The 24,241-nt window shown below is 41.1% G+C and overlaps 3 protein-coding genes across 6 annotated transcripts in view; 1 reads left to right on the top strand and 2 right to left on the bottom strand.

The window, feature by feature from the left end:
• Positions 1-16,440, top strand: part of RB195_014678 (uncharacterized protein) — a gene marked incomplete at both ends in the record, with an annotated part of 45,592 nt that extends 29,152 nt beyond the window's left edge. For all 3 annotated transcript variants that reach the window (XM_064205050.1, XM_064205049.1, XM_064205047.1), the window contains 43 exons: positions 600-784; positions 938-1,053; positions 2,160-2,311; positions 2,377-2,523; positions 2,607-2,742; positions 2,811-2,928; positions 3,090-3,198; positions 3,252-3,350; positions 3,995-4,145; positions 4,217-4,326; positions 4,415-4,584; positions 4,655-4,716; positions 4,772-4,862; positions 5,161-5,256; positions 7,796-8,002; positions 8,072-8,263; positions 8,320-8,469; positions 8,532-8,627; positions 8,745-8,857; positions 9,097-9,178; positions 9,237-9,380; positions 9,441-9,599; positions 9,885-9,992; positions 10,045-10,129; positions 10,176-10,288; positions 10,431-10,508; positions 10,701-10,835; positions 10,894-11,065; positions 11,128-11,315; positions 11,411-11,509; positions 11,574-11,687; positions 12,015-12,118; positions 12,329-12,435; positions 12,495-12,649; positions 12,712-12,837; positions 12,924-13,085; positions 13,219-13,321; positions 13,443-13,591; positions 13,703-13,846; positions 13,908-13,992; positions 15,792-15,955; positions 16,036-16,155; positions 16,366-16,440. In XM_064205050.1, coding sequence (XP_064060928.1) covers positions 600-784; positions 938-1,053; positions 2,160-2,311; positions 2,377-2,523; positions 2,607-2,742; positions 2,811-2,928; positions 3,090-3,198; positions 3,252-3,350; positions 3,995-4,145; positions 4,217-4,326; positions 4,415-4,584; positions 4,655-4,716; positions 4,772-4,862; positions 5,161-5,256; positions 7,796-8,002; positions 8,072-8,263; positions 8,320-8,469; positions 8,532-8,627; positions 8,745-8,857; positions 9,097-9,178; positions 9,237-9,380; positions 9,441-9,599; positions 9,885-9,992; positions 10,045-10,129; positions 10,176-10,288; positions 10,431-10,508; positions 10,701-10,835; positions 10,894-11,065; positions 11,128-11,315; positions 11,411-11,509; positions 11,574-11,687; positions 12,015-12,118; positions 12,329-12,435; positions 12,495-12,649; positions 12,712-12,837; positions 12,924-13,085; positions 13,219-13,321; positions 13,443-13,591; positions 13,703-13,846; positions 13,908-13,992; positions 15,792-15,955; positions 16,036-16,155; positions 16,366-16,440 — 5,471 coding nt within the window. The remainder of the gene's footprint in view (positions 1-599; positions 785-937; positions 1,054-2,159; positions 2,312-2,376; positions 2,524-2,606; positions 2,743-2,810; positions 2,929-3,089; positions 3,199-3,251; positions 3,351-3,994; positions 4,146-4,216; positions 4,327-4,414; positions 4,585-4,654; positions 4,717-4,771; positions 4,863-5,160; positions 5,257-7,795; positions 8,003-8,071; positions 8,264-8,319; positions 8,470-8,531; positions 8,628-8,744; positions 8,858-9,096; positions 9,179-9,236; positions 9,381-9,440; positions 9,600-9,884; positions 9,993-10,044; positions 10,130-10,175; positions 10,289-10,430; positions 10,509-10,700; positions 10,836-10,893; positions 11,066-11,127; positions 11,316-11,410; positions 11,510-11,573; positions 11,688-12,014; positions 12,119-12,328; positions 12,436-12,494; positions 12,650-12,711; positions 12,838-12,923; positions 13,086-13,218; positions 13,322-13,442; positions 13,592-13,702; positions 13,847-13,907; positions 13,993-15,791; positions 15,956-16,035; positions 16,156-16,365) is intronic.
• Positions 16,441-17,264: 824 nt separating this feature from the next.
• Positions 17,265-22,231, bottom strand: RB195_014677 (uncharacterized protein; the record flags this gene model as incomplete). The annotated part of the gene is made up of 9 exons (XM_064205046.1): positions 17,265-17,373; positions 17,560-17,629; positions 17,826-18,026; positions 18,507-18,610; positions 18,812-18,939; positions 19,086-19,217; positions 19,487-19,577; positions 20,569-20,703; positions 22,179-22,231. 9 exons carry the CDS (start codon positions 22,229-22,231, stop codon positions 17,265-17,267), a joined length of 1,023 nt encoding a protein of 340 aa, XP_064060927.1.
• Positions 22,232-22,395: 164 nt separating this feature from the next.
• On the bottom strand, positions 22,396-24,166 carry RB195_014676 (uncharacterized protein; the record flags this gene model as incomplete). Of its 2 annotated transcripts, none has more annotated exons than XM_064205045.1 (5): positions 22,396-22,465; positions 23,115-23,282; positions 23,347-23,442; positions 23,822-23,920; positions 24,147-24,166. In XM_064205045.1, 5 exons carry the CDS (start codon positions 24,164-24,166, stop codon positions 22,396-22,398), a joined length of 453 nt encoding a protein of 150 aa, XP_064060925.1. The 2 variants fall into 2 exon arrangements, with proteins under 2 accessions (XP_064060925.1, XP_064060926.1); XM_064205044.1 differs by lacking the exon at positions 22,396-22,465 and adding an exon at positions 22,994-23,067 and having other exon boundaries at positions 23,128-23,282.
• Between the last annotated feature and the right edge of the window lie 75 nt (positions 24,167-24,241).

Below are 24,241 nucleotides of genomic sequence, written 5' to 3'. Positions count from 1 at the left end.
AATAATTTGAAAAAAAAGGTTCATTTAAACCAAACTGTTAACACCGGCAACAATGGTAACAAACGCTGTATCGTGTCCACCATTGTTGTCAAAGACAATTTTTGACACAAAAACAAGACTGTTCTCGTTTTAGAATTGGCTATGATAGATAATAAAACTATGGCGAAATTGTTTATCGTTTCTTGTTTCATTTCATTTTGACATATTGAAGGCAGTATGGTGATCCATATGCTAGATGAGGACATAATATCTAATGTTACATTATTCCACAGGAAAAACTAAAAGGCGAATTGTTAATGTTATGTAGAACAAGATGCGTGAAGAAGCCATTTTTGTGTGGCTACGTGATGCATGTGATGGCGCACCACGCGGTGGGAATTGAAAAAGAATTGGCTGTTTGCTCCAGCCGCGCAAAAAGGGGCGTATCTGGAATGTGTTGAACGCCTGGAGAAGTTGAGTTACATTGCTAGACTAGTACATTCAGGGGGTTATTAGAACAAGATCTTCGTAAACTTCCAATTAAGTTCTTTGTCTCATCAAGAAATTTGTTTCTGCTTAGACTGCGATTGCGTGTACTACGATTAGTTTTTCTTTCCTAGCAATCGGCAAGCCTACAGCGAATGCTCGAGCTGCCCCAATACGCCCGATCCCACTGGAAGACGCTTTACATTTACTAGCTGGCGGATTTCTACGTGGTGGCATTGGAGGATTTCTTAAAGGAGGTTCAAATTGCAGCACCGCGACTGTCGGTGGTCAAAAGGATGTACGAGCAGGCATCGCCATGGTTTGTTATAGCAGGGAGGATTTTTATAGGATTTCGATTCTTTAGCACATTGAGACTCAATGGTAGTGGTTTATCTGTTCGACTGTCTGCTCACACTTTTATTCTCACTTTATTCTTTTTTTACTCAGTAAGAATGAATATTTCGTGTTGTAGGGCTATGTTGAACTTATGCGAGAAATGGGTGCGTTGTGGTTGGAACGTAACCTCTCGGTTATTTGTCGTCATCTACTCGAACTAGCAGCGAAATGCGGTGGACTTGCTTATACGAAGTGAGCTCTTTTTTGTTGATTGGACCGCCTTCCATTGTTTACCTATTTGCTTTTCGTTTTTTTTTTTTTTTCGTTACCTTGCCTGAGATACGTGGAAGGTGAGGGAAACAACTAAGGATTTACCAAGCTTTCCTTGCATACGGGCTGAATGGTTAAACGAAACGCTATGCATATGGATTGAATGGTTAAATTAAACGCTTAGCGATGCTCTATCACAGTGCAACACTTAGTATTCAGAAAAGAAGAGGGAAAGAAAGTAGTGGACGGGTGCGCATGTGCATCACTGTATGATAGCAATGTAACGTAATATACTACTACTATACATACTAAGAGTTATAACATTCCAATCGCACAACCGAAAATAGAGAAATGCTTAGGGATTGACGGAATTTAGTTGTGGAACAACTGTGGAACTTTTACGTTATGTTATTGCAATTCAAGTCATAATTTCAAATTTTCTATTACGTGTTGTGACTGTGAAGTAAAAACTCTACATTGCTTTACTGTCTGATTATACAAGATGAATTTTGATAAGATAATAGATAGGTAATGAATGAATAAATTTGACAGATAATGATAATTTTGATTTTGATAAACGTGTGTAGTTTCTTATTCCGCTTTCCTGTGACTCATATCGGGTGCGACTGTTTGAAAAGATGAGTTATTTTTGGACGAACCGACAGAGAAGAGAAGATTGTTTTGCAAAAATGAGCACTTCGTCAGGATTTATATTCCTTAAGTTGATGAACAAATTCTAAAAGGAGTAGAGTACAGTGGTGTTACACGATTAAAGGTATCACCCCACGAATCTGAGGTGGTACGGATTTCAGGTGGAGTATTCGTATACGCAATCGTAGATTAAGAAGAGGGGTGATTCCGTCCTAATTGCCGGAAGATGCGGCTTCGAGCGTTCTATTTTTTACAACGAGTTCGATTGGAGCGCGCCAGCCGTGTTCACACGCCGCATCTTTCGGGTCGTTTTTTACGCCAATTAGCAAGAAGTGGACGGAATCATCCACCTCTCCATAATCTACGATCCCGTATACGAATACTCCTCCGTACCACCTCAGATTCTTGAGGTGATGTCTTCAAGGCAACCATTTCAGTTCTCCACCTCAAGCAGCGGAAGCAATTTTTCTTAGAAGGTGTGTTTCATACATACTGCGAGCGACTGTGGGAACAATGCTTAGTGAACAAGCCCAAATTACTGCTTGTAAATATCTTGGGCAGCTCCTAGCCGATTATATCAACTCGTTCGGTGAGTTGTCGATTGCTTTATCCGAACATTCTCTCCTGTTTGACTTAGGATTCTGATCATTACAGATTACTCAGTTGAACCTGGAGTTGAACGGATACTTGGTGCAGAAGCATATTCCAGCGCTCAAGCGGCTGTGGTGGCTACGCTAGAGTTGTCGAACCTTGTTCGACAGATTGGGACAGCTGTTACGCCGCTATTCGTTGAAGCATCTGGTAAGTGTTGTCTTGTCTTGAGGGACTATGCATTGAACTCGCCCATAGACTAAAGGAATTATTTACTTTTTTGTATTTTGTAGGCATCATGGAACCAGTATTCGCCTGCCTACTTCATCCTATTGTTTCGGCTCGAACTGCTACGGCTTGGTGCCTTAGGTGTATCACTATGGCTGTACCAAGTCAACTTACGCCACTTATTGATCGATGTCTTAGCAGGTAAACAGGTTTTTTTTTTGGTCCAAAACCCTTTAAAGATAATTCTTATGCATTTTTTTCCCGCTCAGGCTCGAGCACATGAAATCGTGCACCGACGCCATTAGCGGGTATTCGCTGGCCCTGGCTGCATTGGTAGCAGCAGCCTCTGATTGTAAATTAGGGATTCCACACGGGAAACCCAAACAGGTGAAAAGAAACGTTTAACCATGTTAAACTATAATATTTCCTGGAGCTAAAAAGAAGTAGTTCAAGTTTTTTTTTAATTTCCATCGATTTAAAAACGTATTCATCACCTTTATTTTCTCTTTCCTGCAAAATTTTTTTTGGAAACGTCCTCTTCGCTCCAGGTACTATCCTGCGCTGAAGACATGTTGAAGACGGCAACTCAACAGAGTCGCTTAGCTGTGGCGAAGATCAATGCAGGATATATATTGCTGAATGCTGTGGTTTCGATGGGTACGTTCCTGCAATTTTCAAGATGTTTTCTTCTTTGGAGCTCATGCATGCAGGAACATCTGTTGTGAAAGAAAACATGCCAAGGATTATCCAGCTTTGGAGAACTGCGTTCCCACGAAGCACTAAAGAAGCTGAGGCTGAGAAAGGGCGAGGTGATTCTTTTTCTTCTTGTTGCTGCAGAGTTGTACATTGAAGACATCACCTCACGAATCTGAGATGGTTATGGTGAGAAGGGTGATTCTGTCCATTTCTTCCTAATTGCCGTAAAAAACGGCCCAGAAGATACGGCTTCGAGTGTTCCGGCGCGATCGTAGATTAAGAAGAGGGGTGATTCCGTCCATGTCTTCCTAATTGCCGGAAGATGCGGTTTCGAGCATTCTATTTTTTACAACGAGTTCGATTGGAGCGCGCCAGCCGTGTTCACACGCCGTATCTTTCGGGTCGTTTTTTACGCCAATTAGCAAGAAATGGGCGAAATCACCTCCCTCTCCATAATACGCCTGAAATCCGTACTACCTCAGGTTCGTGGGGTGATGCCTTTAATTAAAAGGCAAAAAGTAGAACATAGTGGGCTAGTATTCGTAAGGCAAGAGCATGGCTCAAAATTTACATGTATAACTTATTTCATGTAGTTGGAAATCATTATTGCAAGTTAATAGTTGGAACAGATTTCGTGAATAAATCCCAGAACTGAAACATGATATAAGCTAGTTTTTCACTAGGGCTCGATGCACTTCTCAGAAAGTTCTGGATAAAGATACTTTTTATCGGTATAGCCAGCTGTCTTGTAATCCAGGGGATGCGTTTTCCTGGCAATGTGCACTCGAACAACGTGCCGGTGCTTTGGGAGTAATGTTAGCTGTGGCGAATCAACGAGAGTTAGCTGATGATGAAGCCATAAAAGCAATGTTGCTTCCGATAGAATGCGCTCTTGTCATGAGCTCGCAGTGAGTTTTGCATCTTGTTTTCTGTTTTCCCTGAGATCGGAGTTTAACCAAATTTTGATACGAATTTTTAGGGTTGGAACTCTTATAAGGTCATATGGTACAAAAATGAGGGCTTTAATTAGCTGCGTTCGAGTTCGTGTCTATCAGTTGCTAATATTGTTACCACCGAAAAGCTACGAACGTCAGTTACCCAAGCTATTATGCTTATTTTTCATTTTGTCTCAGAGTATCTTTTTTCCCTAAATTTCTAGCATGTGTAGCTTGTTCAGAAATGTTCCATTCTCTTCTCCGTGAACTAGTCGCTGAGGTGACCCTCTCAGATGATCAGGGATCTCAAATGATGACGGCCGTAGCGGGGTTATTGTGCTCAGGGGCAGAGCACACTCTTCTAGCCCCATGGAGTGGAGGAGCGACTGATCAAGCATTGGTGGAAGACCAGGTATTGTTTCCTCCGTCTTCGTGTTTAAAAGAATTTTTTGATTTGTTGTTTTTTATGAAAAGTTTTTTAGTTGCAAACACTTTCACACATTGGCAGCGGTGCTCTTGAAAATGACTCGACCTGCCTTATTAGGTGGAACTTAGGTAATGTTTAGTAGACCTTACGTACTATAAGATATATATCTTAGTGGCTCTGCAAAAGATGTGCATAACCTTTGGCCAGAACCTGACACACCTCAAGCAGCTTGCTTGGATGCGGCCATACAGGCATATGGAAAGGTAAGCCTCTGTGTTCATTACTTCGTTTTTACTGCTCCTTACTTTCCTCCTATGTCGCCTCTTGTTCTGCACTACATATCATTCTCTGTTCGTTAATGTTTGAAGTGGAAGCTACTAAGAAATTCGAACGTGTAGCTCCCAATTTCTCTATATCCATGCTTTTCTACATATTTTAAGAAAGCCGTATCTTAAAAGCTTAATGTAGGCTATAACAGCTAAGGTGAGACTCTCCGAGAAGTGGCTTTGAAGCTGATGTACGGCCACGTATATTACAGTGCCGTTCATTTCGTAGTTTTAGGTCTTCCCGATGATCCCGGACCGACAAAAGCTTCAAATCACTGAGCACTTCGCAGATGTAATAAAGAATTGCAAGCATGCTCAGCGCCAACAAGCGGTATGCTGTTCACGATATTTGTGTAGAACATCTGCAACTCTGTGTTATTTCTAAGCAAAAAGGGTGACAATCAGTCGGTTATAAGTTTTGAAATGAGCACAATTTCCTACTAACTACTAAAATATGTACTGATGTTCAGGGTCTCAATTTTTACACGAAGAAAAAATAAGAATTAAGTACAGAAGTTTGTTATAGGTCTATTCTGCACATTTTTCACAACAACATGAAAAAACACTGAACGCAACACTGGAAACTTTATGACTCTTAGCAGAAACCCTTATGCACACTGAGTGCGTTGTTGTATTTGAATTAAAAGGGAAAAACCCTCTTGAAAACGACACCACCCCCATAGAAGACCTTTCTGAAAATGACCCCTTCATCTCATTCCTTCCAGTATAGCGGCTCATAAATGTTTGAAAAGCTAGCTACAATAAGCACAGTTGAAGAAACAAACTTAATGAATAACTCAAAATAATCTAATATAGTAAATGTCAATAAACAGTTCTATAATGGATATTAGTATAAAGTGCTGTCAATAAATGTCAATAAAATAAAAATATATAATATTATATGCCACTGATAGCTCACTGCAAGGATTAGAAGTAAGTCAGTACATATGTGCACATATAAATTGATGAGGAAGCTCTCAACGTGTATTCGACGACACAATTCTTCCTTTGACAGTGATAACAAGTTATCAAGAGTTCGACCCCCGCCGGAATTTCTCCATTTTTGCGAAGTAGAAAAAACACAACACCGATTCAGAACGTATTTTAAAACCATTTCCTCACTCTATTCTACTTCCTACAAACAATCGTATCTTTGAGAGTGATTATAGGCGATGAATAGTTCAATCTCCGCCTAACCTTGATTTTTGCAAAACAGAAGGAAAAGTACTGAGATGAATGTTTCAACGGCTTTTTCTTCCAACGGGAAATTGTATTAATAACATTGTTCCCCGCAGATAGGTGTTATTTAGATGTCTCTGAAGTTTCGCACTTTTCTCTTCACGAGGTTACGGTTGTTGTAGTGCGGTTGAAATATTCGGTGCCATGCTTTGATAGACATCAAAGAAAACCCTTATCTGCAGATTTTTGTTCGTATAGGTGTTCTGGTTGTCTCAAAAGCTAGTTGAGAAAACTCGACAACTTGAAGAAATTCGGATTTGTCTCAATTAGGTTTCGAAAGAAAAACTAGGAAAGATAGAAGCAGCAAGCTTTGTACGAATATAGAAGTCCCCACAAAAGTTGTATTGCATGGAATTCACTTTGAGCGTTGTTATTCAGAAACTCGTGGAGACTACTTTGTACAAACTTTTTTCGCAATTCCCCTTGTAGATGTCTTTTTTTTCGCCCAGTAGCAGCATTGAAATTGCTTTTTCGAGTGACAATATGAAAAACTCCATCACTGTCCGATGAGAAATGTGGTGTTTGAGCTGTTAAGTGCTGAATGTAAAAATCACAGTCTGGGATTGATCCCTGACCGTATCAATAAAAACAGCGATACATCACATTGCGCTATCCACCAAAAGGAAGTTAGTGCTTCAATGGGCATTTCAACAGAGTACGTTATATATTTAATTGGTTGTAATGATGGAGTGCCGAAGCAATGTTCAAGCTATGAAAGAAATAATGTTTACCTTTTGCGGCCTCTTAGTACTCAATGCGAAGTTACCTCTGGTTAGTTCGTTTTTTTTAATATCAAATAATAATACAGAAATTTGTAGTGCATGGATTTGACGGTTATGACAGCAGGTCAAATTCTTAGGTCAAATTTTTTTTTACCGGATGCTCACTCGTTTTTATTCTTCTCATACTCAATATTTTCCATTTCCTTGCTCAATTTTTTTCTAAAACAACTCACTTTAAAGCAAGGATTAATTCAAAATGCATTGTATATTTACAGTCTTTTTCTTGTCTTCGTACTCATGACCCCTCGCATCTATTTTACTCTTGAAGTCCTTAATTTTTTTTAGTTCTTTCTTAAATTTGTCCTGGACCAAAAAGTGTATAATCATGCCTGCAAAATCTAAAAAAAAAACTTCACACCATCTATTTTTCCAACATTTTGCATCTCTTAAAAAGGTGTTTATATAAAGGCATCACCCCAAGAATAGGAGTGGTGCGGGTTTCAGGTGGGTTATGCCTATACGAGGTCGTGGATTATGGGGAGGAGGGTGATTCCGTCCATTTCTTCCCAATTGCCGTGAAAAACGACCCGGAAGATGCGGCGCGTGCACAAGGCTGGCGCACTCCAATCGAACTCCTTGTAGAAAATAGCACCACGGAACGCTCGAAGCTGCATTCTCCGGGCCGTTTTTACGGCAGTTAGGAAGAAGTGGACGGAATCATCCTCCTCTTCATAGTCTACGACCTCGGCATTTAACATCGACTACCCTCTCCTCTTTTCTCCTTGCTCTCTTCATTCGTTTCTCCTCTTTTGACAAGCCTTACGACATCTCACACACCCCCTTCTGCTGAGAAATTCTCGGCGCACGCTTATTCCTGTTTACTAGTGAAGCCTAAAAATTCCAGTTCAGATAATGCTTAACGTCTTGTGTGCGTTGGCGTTAGCGTTTCGTGGTGTGACAGAATCACGTGGAGGTGCTCGCATGGACAGCGAACCTCTGAGAAAAGCGAGTACTGCGTTGGTAGAGTCAGCTCTGGAGACAGGAACGACACCGTTAGTAAGAGCAGCAGCGGCAGAAGCTCTAGGAAGGCTTGCACAAGCTGTTGGAGATCCACAGGTGGAATTTTTCTAAGGCGCTCATCATACAATCGAACCTCGATTTTCTGAAGACTTTCTATCTTTTCAGTTTGTTGCTCTGCGAGCACAGGCTTGTTTTGACAAACTTCGTGCATTCCGTGACGGTCGTCGAGCAGGATATGCGCTGGCTTTAGGGTGCATCCACCGACATGTAGGAAGTTTAGGTAGTGGACAGCACTTGCATACTGGTGTGTCGGTCTTGTTTGCCTTGGCTAGAGATCACAATGCACCGTCGGTGCAGGTGAGCTTGAATTGAAAATTAGGGGATTTCTTTCCCAGAAAACTTCAGTTATTGAGGCTTGGGCAATGGTAGCGCTATCGTTAATAGCTGAGACTGGCGGTGGAATGTTCCGCGGATATGTTGAGTTAGCATTAAGTGATTGCCTCACCTTACTGCTGAATACGCAATCATCGAACGTCGAGGTGGTACAAGGAATAGGGAAGCTCGTTGGTTTACTTCCTTTTCTCTGTTATTCATGTATGCCAGATAGTGTTTCTTTCTTCTTTAGCTAACTGCTTTGATGACATGCGTCGGCCCGGAATTAGGTTCGTGTGGTACCATAGAAGGCGTTCGATCGTCGTTGCTGGCAGCGTGTGCTATCCAGGTAGGAGTTCGAAATACCTGCTTTTGCTTCTCGAGCATTCCACACAATCCATTAGTTTTTTCTCACTTTCCTTAGTATATCCCTGCATTATTTTCTACTCGAACCTTTTCTTTAAAGTTATCTCATCCTGATCCACTCATCAAATCGGAGGCGATTGGAGGTCTTCAGCAGATGCATCTATATGCTCCACGATATGTCAATCTCGCCCATTTGGTTGTAGATATAGCTACGTTAGTCATTTATTCTGGTGTTTTAGTTATTTCTTTTACTGAGCTGTTGAAGTGGTCTCACTTTGAATGAACTCTATTTACTCGATAATTTCTTTCTTAAGATTATACCTCAGCTTTCTCTTCTATTCCGTGTAGAATATATTAAAACCAAAATGAACTTGACTGCAATGCGTGACTGCGTCTGAACCTTCCACAAAATTTATTTTGACCCTATGGCTTAATGAATGTCTAGTTTTCAGATTCTTGACTAGTCAACACCTTTGCTTACGAAAGGCTTCGGTTTGTTGCCTAAGACAACTTGTCCAGAGAGAAGCTAGAGAGGTGAAAGCATTCTCGATGTTGGCTGGAAACTTTTTAATACAGTATTGCACTAATTTAGGTTCGAGAGCACGCACAAGTGCTTGTGCCCCAAGGCGTCGTAGATGAAGGGAAGAAACTCCCACTACCCGATACCGGTCTCGAAGGTGCACTTTTCGATATGCTAGATGTAGAGACGGACCCGACTCTAAGAGCGCATGTCCAGGTGTGTTCTTGACAGGTTTCTGCAGTGATTTCGTGCGGAGAATACTTTGTTTACCTTCAGGAGACTATAGTTTCGCTAGTACAAGCTACCTGCAGTGAGCTTTTGAACCAATGGCTGCTGCTTTGCAAGGACATTCTGGCAACATCCAGTGATAATACGAGGAGCACTATGTTTGTTGGTGAAGAAAAAGCAGGAAAAGAAGGAGATGAAGACGAGGAAGTAGGATTTCCAGTATGGAGAGTTTTTTTTTTCAACTATTGGATTGAGGAATAAGTTGTGGTCCTTTTCTTCTTTTTTTTCAAACCTGAAATTGGTTCAAAATTGCACTTAGCAAAGAAAGAGATTGGTAAAATGTTATATATCATTCAATAGAGAACTTCACTCCCTATAAGGCAGTTGTGCTTTGATCTCTCCACTTTATATACTCTTGTTTTCTCTTGAAATAATTGAGTAATAAATTTTATATCAAGTGATGGCTGTGTGATTCGTTATTTGAAACTTCAGGGCGGTGATGACGATGATGCGACACTTCAAGTTGGCGGTTCGAGATCAGCTGTTCCTGACAAAGGCAAAGTGCAACCACGTTGGCCCACCAGAGTGTTTGCAACCCAGGTTTGTTACTTTAAATGGTACAGTAGAAGAAGAAATATTAGCCCACCTTCAGGTGGTTCAAAGGCTAATGAGTGTCTGCGATACAGAAAGGGCCCACCTAGATTTATCACTAGCAAAAGAACTACAAATGTCGTCTGGTAGGTGACTTTGCCGCCATGATATACTCTTATATATCTCATTTAGGAGGTCGCGCTGATTATCTGGTGCTCCATTTATCGGATCTCGTAAGAATGTCTTTCATGGGCGCTACTAGTGACAATACAGAGCTGAGATTAGCTGGCTTGAACTCATTGCAGGTGACGTTGCTTTCTTACTCTGCGGTATTTCTCTAGGTTGAAAATCGTAGCATTTCACAGAATTGTTCAGTTTTGCCGAGAAGTTTCGTATAATTCTGTGCAACAGTTTCTGTCAAAGTTCGAAACGGAACATTTTTTCTAGGATGTGATCACGCGGTTTTCTACGGTACCAGAACCGGAATTTCCTGGACACGTCATACTAGAACAATTTCAAGCCCAGGTTAATAAGCTATTTTTATCTGCAAGTACTTGTTTACGTTCAGTGAGAACTGAGTGGTACCAGTGTTTTCCTTTGCTTTTCAATTTTCTGCTATTAAGATTTTTGATCTCGTTTCATTCCACTTTCTCAAATATGCTCACCTGCTTGCGCATTTTAAGGCTAGTGCGCTGAATAGTTACTTAAAACGTTAAGGTTGGAGCAGCTCTTCGACCAGCGTTTACTGAAGATACACCTAGTCATGTGACCGCAGCAGCATGTCAGGTTTGCAGTACATGGATCGGTAGCGGTGTGGCGAGAGATTTAAATGATCTGCGACGTGTCCACCAGGTAGTTGTCATTGCTATCTTTAAAAAAAAGGCACATTTCGAGACTCTATCGGGTTTAGCTACTTGTTTCCTCCCTCGGCAAGTTGAAACACGGTTCCATCAATACCCAGCTCTACAGCGAAAGCGCTGCGACTTTAGAGAAATTGTCTATCTTAAAAGCATGGGCGGAGGTGTATGTCACAGCTATCGCTCAGGAAGAACGTCAAGAAGTCAGGATGGACTCAACTGGAGGTGTGGCTTTTAGTATGTTTATTTCCTTTTGGCATCGGTTGAGTACTATATTTTTCTCTCAGATGACGAAGACATGGGTTACGTGAGCTCTTCGGAAAGTTTGTTATCATTGGTGCGTCCCGAACTCGATTCTCTTGTGTGCTATTGGTTGGCGGCGCTGCGAGACTCCGCCTTACTATCGCTTCCAGTGCAGTTCTCTGATCAAATGCCTGCTTCTGGTGGTGCGTTTTATAAAGCGGAGAGTGTGGAGGTGTGTACTTGCCGTGAAATTTTTTGATTCGATTTCTCCTTTATTCTCTTAGTTGTCTCTTTCCAAGTACCCTTTCATTCGGCTAGTGTGTTTAGGCTTGCCGAGAATATTATCGTAACAGTTGGCCACCGATTCTACTTGCACTAGCTATGTGGTTGAGCAAGACAAACTTTGAACTGCCAGAGAATGCCGAGGTGTGTAACCTTGTCTTCTTTCATTTCCCTGCTGCAAGGGTTTTTGTAATTCTCCACTTTTTAGGCTCCTCAAACCTGGCCGGACAACCGAAGGGAACCTAGATTCCATCTAATGATGGGAATTGCTGTTGAAGCGTTATGCAGCAGGACTATCTATGCTGATGATCATACGATACAGGTGCTTCATCTGAATAGTTTTTTTAATGTTTACCTCTTGCTCATTTCTACTTTTCAACCATTTCCTTCTCCTTGTAAAGCCCATTTCATCGCGTTTTAGTCCAGGATATTTGAAATGCTACAAAAGACTCACGATGATAAAGCCTACCTCAGCAAAAAGATCACATGAACGCTATCATGTTTAAAATGCTAAAACCATGACTTAGTGCCGAGTTATTATTCATCGTTGTTTCTCTTTAGCGATTCAACCCACCACAGTTTCTTAACAAGCATTGCCATGGTCCTTGCTTACGATCGTTCGAAAAGTCATTTTAAAAAAGTATTGCAGAGCTGCGTTCGAGCGGTCCACGCTTTGCTGCAGTGTGAATGGTGCCAACTGCAGCTTATGTCGGATATACGCTTACCTATCGAATTGTGTAATGTTCTCCACAGGTATGTTTTCTTCGAACTTGGTTTTATTAGTTAGTTTATATCCGCTAAATAATTTTATCAAAAACATCTGAAGCTGACATCAAAACTTGCTCTTGCTTTCCTAATTTTTTCCTTTCTAAATGTTCGTTTCTTCTGTAGCTCAAGAGCAGAATTTGATTATTTTGCTCTCGAAAAGGTTTCTATCATTACCAAATGTTGGCACTCTTCTAGGCTCATTCTAACGCGCGACAATCTTGCCACCCAACAACTTTGTGTCGGTTGTGCTCACGCCATTCTCGACGCTGCTCGATGTTCAATTCGGATAAATGCTAGTGAAGGTACATTTAGTTTCAGGTGTTGTTATCACTTCTCGCTACTCTACTCATTTTTTCTATAGATATTGAAAATGGCAATTTGCCGAGCCCCACAACCAGCTCGGATGATCGACCAAAAAATCTTTATGCAGGCGGCGAAGGTGATGATGGCATTGCACAGGGCGCAACGCTTACTTTCGCCATGATGGAACTATGCTTGTGTGTAATGGTGCGGCAGGTCTGCTTTAAAATTCATTGCACTCGTTCTCCCAGATATGGGTAGAATAGATTTACTTCCAGATGCCACAGATAAACTCTGCCCAAATGAAGAGCAAGTCCTTGGCTCCACTACATATGCGTCGATTTGGAAGATTGCCTATTGAAAGTGCTAGTTTGCTCAGGAGTGGGATTCAGTTACTTGTTAACGTATGTTATCTGTTTGTGAGAGAAAAAAAAACATGAAAAAAAATAGAGGAAACGGATTTTGTTGGAATTCTTATCTTGTATTGAAGGTGCCGTCACTTTGCTCGTCAAAAGGCCGTCTCATCATACTTCCTAGCATTCTTTACCTCATTATCGGTCTCATCCGGGAATCAGCAAGAGTGGATGAGAATAGTGTCGTCCCGGATCTACCACCTGGACATCTGACTGTAGTTGCAACGACGGCTCTTCAGGTATAATAGGGAGAACTGCTATTGATTGGGAGCAAATGTTTCGCATTTAATTGAAAGCTGGAATTCACTACTCTCAGTACTGAGTTGACTGATATCTTTGCCTCCTTTATTACATTTTTATCACCCAGTTCAGGCACTCCGCAACCTAGCGTCTACTCCACCCACTGACACAACTCTTTCTGCTTGGATCACCATGATGCAGAGCGCCTTGTACTCAATTCTTTTAATTTGTGATGGTGAGCTGAAGTTTTATTGTCGTTTTTTTTCTGTTTCTGAGGAATCAATTAATGTCGATAGCAGTACTCATAAGTAAGTGATCAAAGACAAATTTGTATGATCATTAGGGTATGGTCTCAGGTGAATTTCGCAAGGACGAATGTGTGCTTATGCTGTCTTGTGTAGTACTTGCTTCTGTGGCTCCTCGACCAGTAGTAGTCGGCCATCGTGAGAGCTTCCATCGGCTGGTGCGGCTCATTCGATCGCAATTGCATAGCGAAAATCCACAGGTCAGCAAGAGAAACTTCAATTTTTACAATTCTCGGAGGTACAGTACCACTAATTTTTTTCTACATTGAAAGCCTTCGAGACAATTTATTCGTAGCTTTTTCTGCGTTCAGATCGTCTCCAAAACCCTTCAATCGCTGTCTTCATTATTTGCACGGCGAGACATCAATGGTCCTTTCATTTCTTTGTTAGGAAGAGACGTATTCAACGTAGTACGGCCGTTGGTAACCGGAGAAGATGTAATGAGGAATGTCAAAGTATGGTGTCTTCGTCGCTTTATTTAAAATACGCTTTTTTGACCAATCTTTCGATTTCTAGGATATCTCGGAAGAACAGCTGCCAATTGTCCAGGATGCATTCAAGACCTTGGAAGTATTAGTGACAGTAGCGGATGAGAAGAGGAGTGAGTATTTTTATTTATACTTGATTCGACTTCATTTTGGCACTTTTTCTGTCTTGTGTTCGATTGTTGTGTAGGCTCGCAATAGAAGGAGGGGAAAAGTGATATTTCGTTAAACTTCTCATGTTTGACCAGTTTCAGTTTAGTTCAGTTTACTAACCAAATCTCAAGAATGTAGAACGTGATTATGCAAGAGTAAGTTTTGAGGAGAGAGAACGATTTAAGCAATAGCTAATTTCCCGATATTAAAAATTTTTTATTCTCATGTTCCCTCTAATTGCCGCGTCTTAGCAGTCACTCTAAAAAGTACTTTGTATTCGAAAGTGTTATCTACTGGAGTAGAGACCCCTTTATAAGTTCAGTATTTCATGTTCGTTGACAGTAGGCTATCCGCGGTGGCGCGTGACCTGCTACTCATAGTGGGGGTCGCATAGGCACGTGGTGGTAGCCAACGAAGTTTGCGGCACTACTCTGATCATGGAGGCTTCATGGCTACCATGTTTCTCACTTCGACAACAAACGACTGCTGAGCTTGTCAGTACTAGAGGCCCTGCTTACATGAGTACAAGGTCGCTGGAGTGAAAAGAGCGCACCACTGCCATTGCAAGATCATGCCACCGGCGCGATCGGCTTTCAGCGAATGCCATTAAAGGAGGCGTATCACGAAACGGACGTAGCTGGGAAACATATGGGAAATTATAGAGTTTGGGGTGTAGATCATGAGTATGAGCGTGGCCCGCCCAAAAAATAATTGTCCTGAAATACGGCATGGGAATGCAGCGCGTCCACAATGGTGATGCATTCTCACATACCTGATAGGAGCAATCACCGTTTCCCACGCCTTTTTTTTTACAACGACTAAGTGAGATAACAGAGCCACGCCCGCAGGTTTCCCAACTACGTCGATTTTGTGATACTCTGCCTTTAAAGGCATCACCCCACGAATCTGAGCTGGTGCAGATTTCAGGTGGAGTATTCGTATAAAGAATGGGAGACTACGAAGAGGAGGGTGATTCCGTCCATTTCTTCCTAATTGCCGTAAAAAACGGCCCGGAAGATACGGCTTCATTCGTTTTGGCGCACCATTTTGTACAAGAGGTTCGATTGGAGCGCGCCAGTCTTGTGCGGCGCCGTATCTTCCAGGCCGTTTTTTACGGCAATTAGCAAGAAATGGACGGAATCACCTCCCTCTCCGTAGTCTCCCATCCCGTATACGAATACTCCACCTGGAATCTGCACCACCTCAGATTCGTGGGGTGATGCCTTTAGGGAACTCTCAAGAGCAGTTCCATTAATTGAAGGAGAGTGGTAAGTACAGTTGCCTTCAGATATGTACACCACATATGTGCAGATAAATGTTATCCTGTCAAGCCAGCAAGAGGGCGGAGCAAATAGGTTTCTAGCAGAGAACCAATATGACTTGAAGAGGATGCGCCATAGGCACCTAGCAATGCAAAAAATATAAATAGGAGTATCAATACGCTTGTGATGTGCCACCGCGTTTTCTGAAATTCGTAACCTGTGTTCAAGTCAGTGTTTTTATCCTCCCAAGCTGGTGTTCAAGTCAGTGTTTTTATCCTCCCAGACAAGTCTGATACCAATTTACCGGCTCGAGAGGTGAGAGATGTTTGGTTTTCACTAGAGCGGTTTCGAACAATCGACCATACGGCTCCAACGGACCTTTTGCTGACTGCATCCGCCAGGAGCAATAACGAGTAACGGAAATTATAAATGTAGAAAATCACTCAAACCACAAATGAGAGTGAAATTCACAGCGCTGTGTAAAAAAATCTACTTTCCAGAGTTCTCGATGGTTTCACTGCTGACCCAGTCTTTGTGCCGTTTGTTATGCGCTACTACAGCTGATGAATGGCGATTATTAAGTCAGCCAGCTAGAAAGATTCATGAGTTTGCCTTGCAGCGGTTGAATGCCGTTGCTCCAGCGTGGCCGATAGAATTCAAGCAGGTGGTTGATACTTTTAATAGATATGACCAATTGTTTAAAGTCAATTTGTTCATCTTAATTATTTTACGTCGGTTTTTTAGGTGTTAGCATCGCATCCTACGTTGAAAAAACGGTTGGAAACTGCATTATTGTTGCAGTCCAGCCGTCAGGTGCAGGCGCAACAAGTGGCTAAGGCAAAGGCAGTTGCTGCAGAGTCAAAGGTTGATATCACCTACTGTTTTGGTTGCTGTTTGGCCAATGTTTTACTTTTGTGTTAGCTTTTTCGTTCTGAAGGGAAGGTTACCATACTTTGCCATACTCAATTTGTTTCTCAATTTGAGGGAACTTTTGTTTTTTTTTTAGTATTCCAATTCGACTCTAATCTCCTAGTATTTCCTGATGTGACAGTCAAGCTATCTAGATATTTTTAGACTGTTCATCTAACCCAACAGCCAACGATCAAGCTTACTATGGATTTCAATGCGTTTGGGAAAGCTGCTTCGTAGTTCCAGTTAAACATTTGACAATTTAAAAGGTTTTCACCTTGAATATGTTTGTAATGCTTGAAGCACTTCAGTGTATGGGTATAATGTTTTCGCATGGTGCAATAGACTCAGTGATTTTGGCTGCTACTTCTGTCTATCATCATTCGAGACGCTAAGAACGTACGGTTAAGAGAGAAGAGGCGATACGGTAGCCAAACTCGTTGGGAATTTAAAGCAACGATGCATTTTGCTTTCAAGATATTTTAATATGATACTATCTGGCCACTGTATATAATTTTGTTCCTACGTAGTAAATTCACATGTAGAATGAAGAAGGATCTTGTATGTCAGAAATTCGTATACTCTGTGAATAATTATCGATTAGCGGATTGGATGGATAATTGCTGATAGATTCTTTTATTTACTGCGTTTGTAGGGGTTGTAGACTACAGAATGGTTTTGATGCTCAAGTTTTGTGCAATATGTGATAAAAGTATTAAATTGCATACCACAATCGTAATTGATTAGTTCAGTTCTTATGGCTTGTAAGAATGTAATATGTACTGCACATTATTCATAATTTAAGTGTGGTCGGAGGGCAATGACGTCATTGTGCACCTACAATCTGATACAATGCTATCCTCCAACATCTCCAACAAGTAATCTCGTTTCTTTCTAGAAGTAAATTAGAAGAGGTAATGCAGCAGCGCGACTAGTTTTCATGTGCGAAATATCACTGTGTACATGACTGACGGCTGTGTGATTACCAATTCGTTATATATTCGACGAAAGGATCATAAGCAGAACCCGAAGGCAAACAATCTTTCAAGCAAACCTATCCAATCTCAAATCTCCACAACGTGGTTGCTAGGATAAATCTGCAGTGGAGTCCAGTGCTGCGGCCAGAAGTCCGCAGAGGACAGTTCGTCCGAACGAGCACCAGGTAAAGCATAGCTAAAAGTAAGCTTGTCGTGATGAATTTGATAGTGGAACATCTCATACAGCTTCAAAATGTGAGTACCGAGAACTAGTCCTCTTGTCAGATCAATGCCTATTTTATAGACAATTCTATTCATCAGTTTCAGCAATATAAATTATGGGAAAGGACGAGTTCTCGTCCGACTTCCTCAATACACCTACTTCCGGTCGTAATAGACTCTTTGTCCACGGCTTAGAAACGCTAACCACCAACCGTAAGTGGATGTAGATGCTAAAAGGATCAATATTATTGAAATTTGAGAGGAGTCAGCTTCAAAAGCTTAGATCTGTGCTTAGAGCGCGTTTTTCATGATGACCTCACAATTAGCTGGGGTCACTTCTTTCAGAATTCTCCAGCACGATTTTCTACCATATTTATGCTCGAGAACTCAGCATTGAACGTAGACAATGCGAAGAGATGAATACACCTGTAAGTAGCAGCCGGTCACAATACAGTCTGCTGAATTCCCACTCCGCATTCGGTGGTTTTTCGATAAAATTCGCCGCCACTAGTGGAGCAGAATGAGTGATGTTGGAGTGGAAGGAGGGCTCAATGATGTTTTCGTGTACCCAATCCACGTCATCAGTGAACATGTAGATGTGAGGTGTGCGGTAGTCCTCCGTTTCGGCTGAAAAATTCGCAACCAACTCAAAAGTGCATTTCTAATAAGAGAATTTTTCCTACAGTTTCACAAGGATTTCTTATTGCCTGGAATCACGTTCTTCAGTTTATAAATTAGTTTTATGAGACTCAACTGCCTCTTTCTTTTTTATTTTGGCCGATCGATAGAAAACAAAGTAGGAAGATAAAAGAATGATCTAGAGAATATTGAATGCAGAGAGTTGCGAGCTCACACCAACAAATGTGACTTTTCTCACGTCTGTAATACGTCACGACCAGAAGTATTTGAAGATCATGAGTAAGTTTTGTTCGCTTACTGTCCCGATCAATTTACTTTTGTATAATCTTTTTTCTACCATTTTATCATTCCCATGAAACGTGAATGATCTAGCAATGTATACAGGCGAAAACTAGTCCCCAGTTTTCCCTGGAGGTCTTACATGTTGTCAAGCAATCACAATCAAATTCGTAGAATTTCTTCATTTACCTTTCTCAACGAGAAAACGAATTCCAGCAGTGGTAAAATTTGCGTCACTTGGTAGGTGCATTTTCGAGTCAGCGAAATCACCCCTTCGTACGTGGACACATATACTGGAAAGTTAAAATTTGCAGAGAACATGGTTTTTACAATATGTCGCAAAATAGGTATAAATTCACAAAACAAGGAGATTTCTAGTTATACTTAGGCTTTGTTACTTCTTATCTTATGAACCAAATAAAAGTTCATAATAAACCAAATAACAATATGAACGAAACGATATTTCTTCCGCACCAGAAGATGTTTTCACTTACTTTAATTGACGATGACGCAAGGGATTCTCTGCAAAAAGGAGGTTTTTGGCAGCGAATATAGTGTGATCGCTTGCAGATACGGTATGAAGTACTTCAGCTCGACGAAGATCCCAGAAATATTTGAACGACTGAAAATTGGTTTTAAAGAGACGCGTACTGGTTTTTCGAGTTTCGAACTTGACACAAGAATACAATGAGATTAAATCTTCTCATGAAAATCAAGAATGTAGGAAGAAGCTCAAAAAGCGATACCCTTAAAAAAATGCACCCTTACCTGTAAGTACCGCAAATGGACTGCTACCGACTTGACAGAGGTTTTCGCTCCCAGTCTTTCCAAGATTCTTTCGTCATATTTGCAGCAAAAATCAAACGGGGTCGAGACGTAGACGTGATGTCGGCAGAACTCCTCAAAAATGATAATTTGTAGATAGCATAACATTAACACTGAAGTAAACGTAGTCATTTTGTTACTCTTAAATGTGGAACCTAAAATTGCCATAAAACGGATCCCAGTTGTACAAATAAACTAGTTCAAATTACTTCTCTCTCTATCTCTGTTTTGTTGATTTCTAGTTTTCGCAGAACGAGAATGGTGGTCAGAAGCAGGACACGAAGGACAAGGGTGGTGCCGATATAACGTTGTAAAAGTACGCAAAATCAGTGAATTCAACTTACCTTCCTCTGAAAACGACGTCTGAGATAGGGGAAATGTTCGGAGATTTTGTCAAGCCGTTCGAGTAATACTGGTTCCATAATGACTGGGATCCTGAAGCATTTAGAACGCTCAGGAGCCACTTCAAAGGGGATATGGAAGAAACAACTCGTGTTATAGTTTTTTTTGCATTTTTGCATTGGGCAAAAGTCCGACTGTAGACCATTATTCATCAAAGACATTATTTCAATAGCCACGAAAAAAATGAATAGAATATTCCGAATAGATGCGAAATTTCGAGGCGAAACGCAGTTCAATAAACTTTCTCATAATTCTGGTAGTTGTGGAAGCTATCCGCTGGAATCTGCACGAGTAGCCAAGTAGACACGTTCTTGAACCGAATGCTTACTTGTCCTGAACCCGCAAGCCAGGTAGTCCGATGATTATGGTTTGATTTTGATCTAGATCAAGAACAGGATTATGGTGTATTTCTGGGCTCAATTATAGCTTTTAAATGATGCGATCACGACACCGGCTCTCTCTTTTCACTAATTCTTATATTACTTACCATTCATCTAGTACAATTCTTTTTTCGTTTTTTCTCATACTTTTCCTTTTTTCATTTATTCGCAGATCTTCTTTTTTTTATTTTTCAGTATAAAGACTACTTGCCAGTACTTTTTAACTAGACAAATATAAATCTTTTTCTAATTTTTTGATGATTGCGAGTTCCTCAGATCAGATCTTCTTGTATTTTGAACCTCTTACGTCTCCGAGTACTCAGATTATAGTAATTTATTTACTAATAGTAGTTTAGTAATTTCAGTTCTTTAAACACTTGTACTTTTCACATCTTTGATTCTTGGATTTTCAAATGAATATGTGTAGTTCACCGGATCGAGCCTGATCGACTCTTTACTGCAGCATTTTCTCTTCAAGAAGGTTTAAGAAGGTTTACAACACCCCCGTAGCGGAAATTCAAGAATTCAGAGAAGGGATAATTGATGGGGAGCAACGTTTAGGATGCACCGATGGCGAAAAGTAAAGTAATAGCATGGAATTTTGTTTTGTAGTAAAATACACGGTAATGGTGGTCGATGCTTACCTATTGACCTGTTGAGCGATACCCAATAATCCTAACATTTCGAACATGATATTCCCGATGCCACCATTATCTCCTGTTGCATGCAGGGATGCTACCAGACATTTTTCTGCAAATCCCGCGTTGACCTTTCCTTGTCTAAAATAACAGTCAAGACAATAATTGCGAAAACTGATCTTGCCAAAAATCAAAGTCATTGGGAGGAAAAGCCAATGAATACATCAGCTCTCTTACCTCTTACTGTTGAGAATGAGAACAACAAGTAGTATGTAGGTGACAATCAAAAAAACAAGGAACGCAGACCAAAAGCTGATCTTGAAGTGATTCCTGAACATGTGCTATCAATGGCGGCACCCGCATTTCTACACTATGACTGGTATCTTGAGATGCTAAAGACGAGTTTTAGCTTTGCTCCAGTACATAATGGAACAATAATAGGTCTAAACTGACCTGTGAGCTGCGTTCATGCGATCTGCTAAAAAAGTCCGCGATCAAGATAACTTCTATACGTAACCTAATTCCGGAACCTGTAGTGAAGTGCGTAGGCCATGGGTCTGCCCACAAAACTTGGAGGAACGTTTTAAGTCAAGAATTTTTATGCGTATTTAGACTTCTTTCTTGTAGCATCTCAAAAAGCAAAAATAAATCTAAATAATTTTGCCTGTTCACGTTAACCATCCTCCAAGTTTGGTGAAGACAGACATTGTTGAAAAGCTTATTTGAAAAAAAAAAACTGGAAACTTACTCCTAACTCGGAACATTTTCCGAGTGTAATCCTGAGATAAGGAACAGCGATACGTATTTACGAAGAAAAGCAACTATCGTAATTCTGAAGACTTTTGACGAAGAGTATTCATTGCATAGAGACCAGCAGAGCGCAATCCATCCATGTATTGCACGTGGTTTTTGCGATCTCTCGTTGATGGAACATCTGTTGAACGTCCCCAATGAATCGAACATTATTCCACACTACACTATACAGTACACTTCCTCCTGATTGTCCTGAAAAACGACGAGGGAAACGACCAGGTCGATCGAATCTCCTTACGAGGCACCTAGCAGCGTGCCGCTATTCAAGCGCAGGCATGGTGCGCCGCGTCTGCGAGCAACCAGCGGACGGTCAGTCAGCAGTTGACGCTCTCTGGTGATCTACGCGGTATCACAATATTTTCGTGAAGAGATCCCAACATAGTCGATTTCGTGAAATGCTGCCTTTAGCGAAAATTTAACCTCATGGAAGTTCTCATCTTCCAGCTAGGAGAAGAAATCGTCTTAATTGAGAAAGTAGAGTCCACAATCTTTGAGGTCTTATTCTAGAAACGATATCTCAGAGCGGGAAGGAGTAGGCAAAGAAGAAGAGCGATTTAGAGCAAAGAACCAAGGTGAACCGGTCTGCTCAGCATGGAGATGACTGAGGGAATCAAGAAATAGGAGAAAGAAATTTAAAAAACGGTTACATATCAGTTCTCGTTGCGTAATGATAGAAGTATATCACATTTATTCCCAGTTTGGTGGTCCTATTCGGACACCCGATAGTAACAGACAACATCAAAGAGTTTCGTATCATTAAGGATCTGTTATAAAGACTTGTTAAGGAAATTTTGTTAACAAACATATAGATGCTTAGATAACACTCATAGTTAATAGATGAATTGACCTTGATCATATAATTTTTTTCAAACGATAACTTCAGCTGTTCACCAACGACTCCATGTTCTAGCGTATAACTGGTAAAAATAATCGATAAAGGACAAACATTGTATAACAAGTAAAAACAGCGTGAAATACGTAATGGGCTCATGTCGTATCGTATTCGAAAAAGTATAAACATTAGCTGTTCGCCAGTATTGTCGCCAATCGCTCTTCATATACGAGTTCAACAGAAGAATCGATATGGTTCCTGAAAAAAGAAACTTGCTGAAAATGAGATACCTTTCTATCTAATGCTGCATTCCTTTCGAAAAGGTTATTCATAGAAGTAAGGTCATTAGTGATAATTCATTTGCCTGCGAATTGTAGTAATCACCTATACTCGTATACCATGGCTTACGACATTTGCTATTTTTGGGTCAGAATGACATGAAGCACGCAGTTGCAGTTGCGTAAGCAGCTACGCACGAAGCGGCTAGGTAAATGTAGTGGTTGGAATCGATGCAGAATCATCGAGAACTGCAGCGATAGGTGGTGCTAGCAGGGGTCCCTCCTGGACCCCAACTGCCACGCTCCACCGCACTGCTTCGAGCATGTAACTGCACCGAGCTTCATGCCGTTTCGACGCAACTATGCATATCTCGTTTCTGTTTAGAAAAGGTCACATTCCCTGGCTAGCAACTGCCGCTTGCCCTCCCCTTTTCCTAATCATGAAAGGCACAGTTCATCATTCGCCCTTCAATGGCGTGGTTATTTAATTGGCCACTACATAAGAATTTTAACTATGGCTTCTCATTGTCGAATCAGTTTCGAACATCTCTTCTTCTTGGATCAATCGATAGTTAGGAAAATCTGCAAAGCTCTTGCAATCACCATATGGGTGCGTTAAACACGCTCACCGCTCGAACTCACCAACAGAGGTGAAGTAGGCGAATGCGACCCCGTTTGGTGTTATACCAGAATTCCGACGTCTGGACGCTATCTGAAGGGCTACTACCGTGCATTCCGCATAGATTAACGCTTTCATCAGCCATATCATCTGTGACGTGCATATTCTATCGGTTGACCTGAAATTATCACTACAACTTCCACTTCTTTCAATGCTAAGGTCTACATTGTTTCTGGAATTACCTATAGGAAAGACCCTGTTCAATCCAATGCACACGTTTATTCGTCCACTCGTAACATGTGGTAGAGTTCGGTGTGAAGCATATTTTGGAGGGATCCCTTCAACGGTTGAAGTCGTGGATTTGAGCAAAAGCAGCGCTCAAATTAGATGATGCCTTGGAGAGGAGTAAACTCTTCAAGATCCTCAAGTCAGGGTTTGAAAAAAAAAATGTTTCTCGCATTGAAATGCCCAAATAGCAATATAACTACTTTGGCGCAACAGCTACAACAGGAGAGACCCCTATTTCTTAGAAACCGATACTGTATTTACGTGTGAAGTGTCATGCACAATCATGTTCTCATCCTTTAGTAACGAGAACACACAAATGTACAGACGAGTGTGCATGCTTCTGGAGGCACCAGAAACAGAAACCGCTTTAGAACTCAGATGAGAACGTCCAGGTTCGGTCATTTACAACTGAGATGACCTATAGCTCACCTTAGACTCTGTCTGTAGCAGAACGGTAACGGCGAGTCGAGATACCCGAGAATAGCAGTTAGTGCGCTGACTTGCAATGCAATTGACAACCAAAACCGCCTAAAACCAACCAAATTGATTACTAGTTAAGACAATAAGTCCGAAAGAATCCTATAAAGTGAGCGAATGGAGAGTGATATGATTCTACGGCTGCAGTGTCAAATGCAATACCAAAAATGAGATAATCTCAGTCCCAGAGTACTGCTGTCAAATGAGAACTGTGTCTCCGTAGTTTCTACATTTACGAACTCTCCGACTTTATCATAAATGGTAATGAGGCACTAACGTATTTTCAGCAACCTGCATATCAGATGAAGTATGGAAAGTGAGTCACAATGATGCGAGTTATATGTTGTAAACAAAGGTGTTGTTTACATCATA

Source organism: Necator americanus, chromosome V (genome assembly GCF_031761385.1).
Source record: "Necator americanus strain Aroian chromosome V, whole genome shotgun sequence".
Lineage (NCBI taxonomy): Eukaryota > Metazoa > Nematoda > Chromadorea > Rhabditida > Ancylostomatidae > Necator > Necator americanus.
This window is presented reverse-complemented; position numbering and strand designations above follow the sequence as displayed.